The sequence below is a fragment of the Jaculus jaculus genome, chromosome 17 (genome assembly GCF_020740685.1).
Source record: "Jaculus jaculus isolate mJacJac1 chromosome 17, mJacJac1.mat.Y.cur, whole genome shotgun sequence".
NCBI lineage: Eukaryota > Metazoa > Chordata > Mammalia > Rodentia > Dipodidae > Jaculus > Jaculus jaculus.
In genome coordinates, this window is record NC_059118.1 from 26007090 (window position 1) to 26014024 (window position 6935).

General features: G+C 46.8%; 1 protein-coding gene across 1 annotated transcript in view; it reads left to right on the forward strand.

Moving 5' to 3' along the window:
* The window catches only part of Ephb1 (EPH receptor B1), a 504317-nt gene extending 497896 nt beyond the window's left edge, over nucleotides 1-6421 (forward strand). The window contains exons 15-16 of the mRNA XM_004664344.2: nucleotides 978-1133; nucleotides 4943-6421. Of these exons, the coding sequence (XP_004664401.2) occupies nucleotides 978-1133; nucleotides 4943-5051 (265 nt within the window). The 3' untranslated portion in view covers nucleotides 5052-6421. The remainder of the gene's footprint in view (nucleotides 1-977; nucleotides 1134-4942) is intronic.
* The last annotated feature ends 514 nt before the right edge of the window (nucleotides 6422-6935 follow it).

Consider the following 6935-nt stretch of genomic DNA (forward strand, 5'->3'; position numbering starts at 1 on the left):
GGAGATTGAGGGGCGCAGAGAGCCATACGTCCCACTGCTGAAGGGAAGGCATTCTGGTGAGCGTGGTGGCGGTTGAGAGATGAAGGGCCAGGGTGCATTCACCCGATCATTAGGGAGATGAGAGCTGAGGGCCAACAAGGGCTCAACATATGAAGAAGGTCCGGGCCAGTGTGCTCGGTGCACAGCTGAAGAGCAAACTGCATGAGCCTGAGGCTGATGAAGTAGGCACAAGCAAGACCACGCAGAGCCTTTAGGCCATGCTGAGCTTGAGTTTTGGAACAATAAGTACCTACTGAAGGGTTTGATGTGTACCAAGGTTAAGGTGAGGGCTCCTGGTATGATCATGCTTGCACATTATGAAGTGGGCTTGGACTTTACAAAGGAGAACATCTCAAGAATCAATGAAGGAAAGATAATGCCTCAAGTCGGGACGATGCCTCTGCAAAGATACGAGAGGCTAACTCAGTGCCTTTCTGAAAAGACTGGCTGTGGAGTCGGGCTGTGTCACATGGCAACCTGGTTTCTCGTGTCCTTACCTGCATGTGTGTCTAAAGTCTGTCCCGTAGAAGGTCAGTAGTGGGCTGCTCTACCTGTTTTCAAGTTAGAAGAAACAGAAAACTGCCACCAGTAGTTAGGGAAGGTTATAGAGAGCTCTACATGCTATTTTAGGACCAGATCTTTTGCTGGTGAGACACCTAAATTGATGAGAGTGGGGTCTTTCCTTCCCTTCAGTTGAATGCTGTGCCCACCGGGCTGCCCATGTTGACTGAGCTATGGCAGTGCTCACAAAGCTGGCCCCTCAGCTTTGGAGGTGGTGGCAATCTAGGATTCTGGAAGCAAGCAAGCATGGGAATCACTCCATCAGGGATGCTGCTCTGCATCCCCTCTAAATAAGCACCGAGTGTGACACTGTTGATGTCTCTGAAGTTGCAGAGTCAAATCTCTCTTTCTCTCTCTCCTTCCCTCCCTCCCTCCAGGCCTTCCCAGCCCCTGCTCGACCGCTCCATCCCAGATTTCACGGCCTTTACTACCGTGGATGACTGGCTCAGTGCCATCAAAATGGTCCAGTACAGGGACAGCTTCCTCACTGCTGGCTTCACCTCCCTGCAACTGGTCTCCCAGGTGACGTCAGAGTAAGTGACGGGACTCCCCTTGGCCCAGCCCACAACTAGAAGTCAAGGCAGATTATGTGAGTCCCATTGTGGCCTCACTTTCAGATCTCCTTCTCTGTATATAACCAGACCTGGGATTGGGAAAATATGCTGTGCCTTGGAAAGATGGAGAAAGAAATGGATGCCGGCTAGGGTATGAGGTAGAGATCTATTCTTGGCCCCAAATGAGAGTGCTTCCAACTCATAGCCATATGTCATCTGACTAAGCCCTGAGTGTCTCCTGTACCCCCCATACAAGTTTATAAACTTTACCCATCAAAGACAGCATCCAGAGGGAAGGGAAGAACTCAGCAGCCAGCGCTTTGCGCAGCATCGCAGGGAAGGCATAGCCGTGATTCAGCAGCAGCCGCGCCGTGTGGGGCACACATCCTCATGGACCACAGCGCTGGTCAGTATGTACACATTTCCATCCCCCACCAGGTATTTCCCAGGCTGCTGCTCTCACAGGGGTGTGGAGGAATACACAAAATAAAATTATCCAAATAAGATGAGGACTAGAAAGGCTCTTAAAGATCCATGTGGCCCATCATTTCCCCTAGAATGTTCTGAGCAGCACCGGTTGTGGGAAATGTTAATAGGTTCTCCTTGGGGGGGGGGGGTGGGAAGGCCCCATGGTCAAATAAATTTGAGAAATACAGCACACTTTATCACCCTCTTGTCGATTGACTGCTCATATTAGCATTATAAAGGCCATGAGAAATCCTGAAATAAAGAAACCCATTTAAAATTATTAAATACCATGGAGCCATATTTTGGAGAGCCAGCATTTTATGGAACTGCAGTTTGGGAAATATTTATCTAGATTTCAGTCTTTGCATTCAGCAGATTCTGAAGTGGTGTGACCCTGGTGCTCACAAGAGGTAAAGCCCAGGCCGCAAGCCTGCTCTGTTGGCTGTCGGTTCAATGGCCTTCTGCCTGTACCCCTCCCTTAGGGCCACAGGGGTCCTCTGACTTCACTCTTATGAGCATACTCCAGGGATCTTTAAGAAGTATGGATGGCTGGTTTCTATCCCCGGACTTGAGACTAATGGGTCCATGGTGAGACCTGGGTTTGTGGGGCTTAACGCTCCCCAGGTGAGTCTGACGTGGAGCAAAGTTTGAGAACCACATGAATGAAGAACGACACAGTTAGATTGTGTTCTTGCTTTCTGCATTCCTAGATGTTCAAATAACTCCTAACCACAACACACACACGCACACACACAGACCCCTCATGGGTTTCCAGAGCTACAGTGTGTCCTGACCACATCAGAGTGGGCTGTGGTGGGCTGTAACACATATCTCCTACCCATCAGTCTGTCAGACAGCTGACAGACAGTAACTGATCACCTCGTGTGCCGTAGGCCCAGCGCTGGGCTCTGGGGTTTCTGCAGGTCAAGGCAGATGCTGAGCCCAGGAGAGGGAGATGGATGCCTGTACCCCTTACAGTTGAGCCCAGAGGAACAGCTTCCAGACATTCTGAGTAGTTACCCACCTATCTTCCTGCCTCCCCCCCACAGCCCCCTGCTTTATTGCTGTGAGCTTTGTTTTTGCCATAAATGACAGAGCTTGCACCTTCTCCAGGAAGATGGTTTGGATGTGTATCTAGCCTTGAATCTCACTAAACATCAGAATATGTTTTGTAAAGGACCATTTCCTGGTGGTGCTTAAAAAGGATACCCCTGCCATTGTGAATAATGGCTAGCCAGCCAGGAAAACACTAAAATAAAATTTAAAAACCAGGGCTGGAGAGATGGCTTAGCGGTTAAGCGCTTGCCTGTGAAGCCTAAGGACCCCGGTTCGAGGCTCGGTTCCCCAGGTCCCACGTTAGCCAGATGCACAAGGGGGCGCACGCGTCTGGAGTTCGTTTGCAGAGGCTGGAAGCCCTGGCGCGCCCATTCTCTCTCTCTCTCCCTCTATCTGTCTTTCTCTCTGTGTCTGTCGCTCTCAAATAAATAAATTAATTAATTAAAAAAAATTTAAAAACGAGTATTCACCACTAGAAATCCTCTCATGCAAAACTAAAAGTGATGCCCCTACATGATGCTCAGAGGGTGTCGAAAAATGTGGGTATTTATGAATTCAGGGCTAATATTCCTACATGTGGAGGTTGCTGTCATGTGATCTCCCTCTCCTCCAGGTTTGTAGGGGTCAAATGAAACAATTCCTTCAGTCTGGGAATAGTCACATTAAAAAAAAAGGCTGGAGAGATGGCTTAGTGGTTAAGGCGCATGCCTGCACAGCCTAAGGACCCAGGTTCGATTCTCCAGGTCCCACGTAAGCCAGATGCACATGGTAGTGCATGTGTCTGGAGTTCATTTCCAGTGGCTGGAGGCCCCAGCACACCCATTGAAAACTCTCTCTCTCCCTCTTTCTCTGTCTCTAATAGAAATAAATCTTTTTTTTTTTTTTAAAAAAAGAACAAGGTGATGAATGCAAAGAAAGTCAAACTGAAAATTAAGGGATTTAGTTCAAAGTAAAACACGTCCGCATACTCATAGATCAATTCAGATAAAAGATAGAAAGAGAAAATGAGCAACTCAATAAAATAGATTGTGGGGTAACTTGTGAGTTCAGAATGCAAGCATGCCTCCCAAAAAGTATTTGCTGAAAAAAGACGATCTCAAACAGCTGCAGCCCCTGGGGCATTGGCTACCAGCTAAAAGGGGGGAGGGAGGGAGCAGAAGAACGGAGGCATTGTGGATACAGATCTGACCCTGGGTGTGCAGTGTTCAAAGTGGTCACTTTGTGTGCTAGGGCCAGGGAGCTTGGGAGAAACAAGATGGGATCAGAGAAAAGTTTGATGGCAAAGAGGAGGGCTCTGGGGTTACAAGTCCGGCATATTTGAGTCTTACTTCTGCTTACTTACTGGACGATCTTGGGCATGCAACGTAATGTCACTGAATGTCAGTTCCTTTGTCTGTGAGTGCACATGGAATAGTAGTACCCATCTCATTTTTATTTTTATTTTTTAGTGAGATAAAAGAAATAGTATATACAAAGCATTTGCCCACGGGGGAGGGAAGAGTGTGGTTCAATTGCCATCCTTGACTTTGCAGTGTGCTCTCAACATTTAAGGACACTTCCCTGTAGGTTTAGATGAGATAGCACATGACACGTGGGTGGCCCCGAAGCTGTGATGTGAATTGGCGCTGTTGGCTTAGCAGAGATGTACAGGAGTCTTCGCAAGGTCCAGTTTAAACCATGAACTTCTTCATGTTAGTACTCACACCTCACTGATGAATCCAACCCCAGCCTCTACCTCAGACGCATTCTTTGACTTCCTGCTTGGGCAGATCTTTGGAAGTTATTTTGAGATCACCCTTCTTAAAAATGCATGACATTAAAATTCAGAGTCAAATATTGAAAACTCGAGGGAAAAACATCAGAAGACTGGGCAAACCCCCTATCTTTTCAATCTCAGTAGGTGTTCACTAATTTAGGCAGAAAGTTCCGCAGAATAAAGGAAGCCCCATAGAGAATGCACTAGGAGTGCAAAAAGAAACAGTTGAGGAAAATTCCCGTCCACCTGAGGGTCATGACACTGAAGGAACTGTTCGAGAGCCCCTCTGTTGAGGAGTAAGGCACACCCCGTGCACAGTACAGGGGGCAGGGGGCACTGGGGATAGGGGTCATGGCTTGGGGAACACAAGAAAATGAAAGATTAGGAGCTTGCCAAAAACTTTGGTTCACTCAAAATGACTTGGATTTTTAAGAGCTTTTATTTGGCTACCCAACTAATTTCAGAAGCATGACATTGGTGACGAATTTTGGTATTTTTCCTTCCTTAGAGACCTCCTGAGAATAGGGGTCACCCTGGCAGGCCATCAGAAGAAAATCCTGAACAGCGTCCACTCCATGAGGGTCCAAATGAGCCAGTCACCAACAGCAATGGCATGAAAACTCGTGTTTCCTTGGGGAAGGAGAGGAAGGTACAGGACCGAGGTCGAAGGGGAACCAGAGGTTGACCTCTGTGGAATGTGCTGGAAAGATCAGCGTCTTTGCCTGGGAAACATGTTTCCATCTGTGGAGAACAAACTGGACCTGCAGCTCATAGGCCATGTCTTTCGTTTCTCAGTGACAGAAGCATATAGATGCCGTGGGAAACCAGATACATAACCATCGAGAGAGAGGTGATGCTTAGCAAAAGTGGAGACAAAACCGTATGCATCAGGGAACCAGAGTGAATTTGGTTCCCACTCTTGTGGGGGGGCTGGAGTTATCCATCTGCAGGAAGAAGGGAAGGAGGTGGAGGGAAGAAACAGAAGCCGTGTTCCATTTTCTTCCTCACCAATGACATCCTTTTCTTTTCTCCTTTCACACACCTCCCTGAGCATCCCTCCTCCTCCCACTTCCATTTCCCTTTGCTCAAGAGTGACTCTCCTGTAGGGAAGTTTCTTCAAATAAAACCCAGCTCCTGAGTCTCCAGACGTTGTTCTGTCAGTTGCCAAAGGACTTTGCTGACCACTGCATGGGGATCCAACCAATTCAATTAATGTCTTCATATTGAAGAAGAAATGTACCTTCAATGGAAAACCTTGTTTTTCTTTTGTTTGCATTTTCTGCAAAAAGGAAAAAGAAACCACAAATTGGAAAAAAAAATAGGAAAAAAAAACCTGTTTCTGTGTGCGAGAGCACACACATGTATGTCTGCGTTATAAATTGACAGTGCTTGTTCGTCACAGATGCAAACAAGGAAATGAACTGGGAAGGTTTTGCCCTTGGGAAGTCCATAGGGACTGGAATATGTTGGCTTGGTTTTCTGGTTGGCCCATTGGCCACTTGGCTCAATGGGAAGAGAGGAGAGAGGGGGGGAAATAAAATGAAATTAAAAAGTAAAAAAAGAACTCTGAAGAGTTTGCAAATTCAGACAGGAAACAGGTGAGTGGTTTGAATTGGATGCAGTGTGGGACGTTCTAGAATGATACTGACTGATGAGTCACTCCTGATAACATCTGAAGAAAAGGAGAAGGAAGGCTTTTTGGAGAATGTTCTTCCACATCCCTGGAATCTGCGATGTTAAGAGGCAGCGGCAAGGGAGAAGTCTTCTTGCCTTACATGTGGACAGGCTTAAGCCGTGTGACATCCGAGGAATGTTTCAACTGTGTCTGTGTTTCTCTTTACATTCCTGATTGTACCTCATTGTTCAATCCACTTTTGTAAATTCCATCTAACATTTAAATATTTTTAATTTCTCCTTTTACCTTAATCTCCTTGCTAATTTTATCTGTCTAATTAAAAAGAGCAGAAGCATGTCTGGGTTTACGTAAGATGTTGTCAGAATGTGTGTCCCTGGACCCCAGTTGACTTGTCCTCAAGCTACCTGGAGAATCCTGAATAACTGTCCTTCTCTGTAACGCGGCCTGACCTCCTGCCTTGTGCAAGTTGGGACATATTCAAAGGACCCACAAGAGAAACAGTATGAATATGAGGTCCTGGGTCTCCAGTGAGTGGTGCAGGAGATGGCTGGCAAGTAAACACAGCTACTCTTCCTACACCACCAGCCCTGGTTTCAGTTCACACACTGAATTGACAGGTTCACATACAAGTGAGATTTGTAGATGCCAATTTAACCTGCTTGCTCCTGGTGTGTCTGTGAGCATGTTACTGGGGAGTAATGGGCTCTGGTTCCCAAGTAACTGACTTCATATACGTTTGTGGCAGTGTGGACCCTGCCTCCTCGGACTAGGCAAGTGGTTTTGATGGTTCTGAACTTCTGCAGTTACAGCCCTGAATTACTACAGTGGAAGTAGTTCAAAGTAATTCAAAGAGGCTCATGGCTAA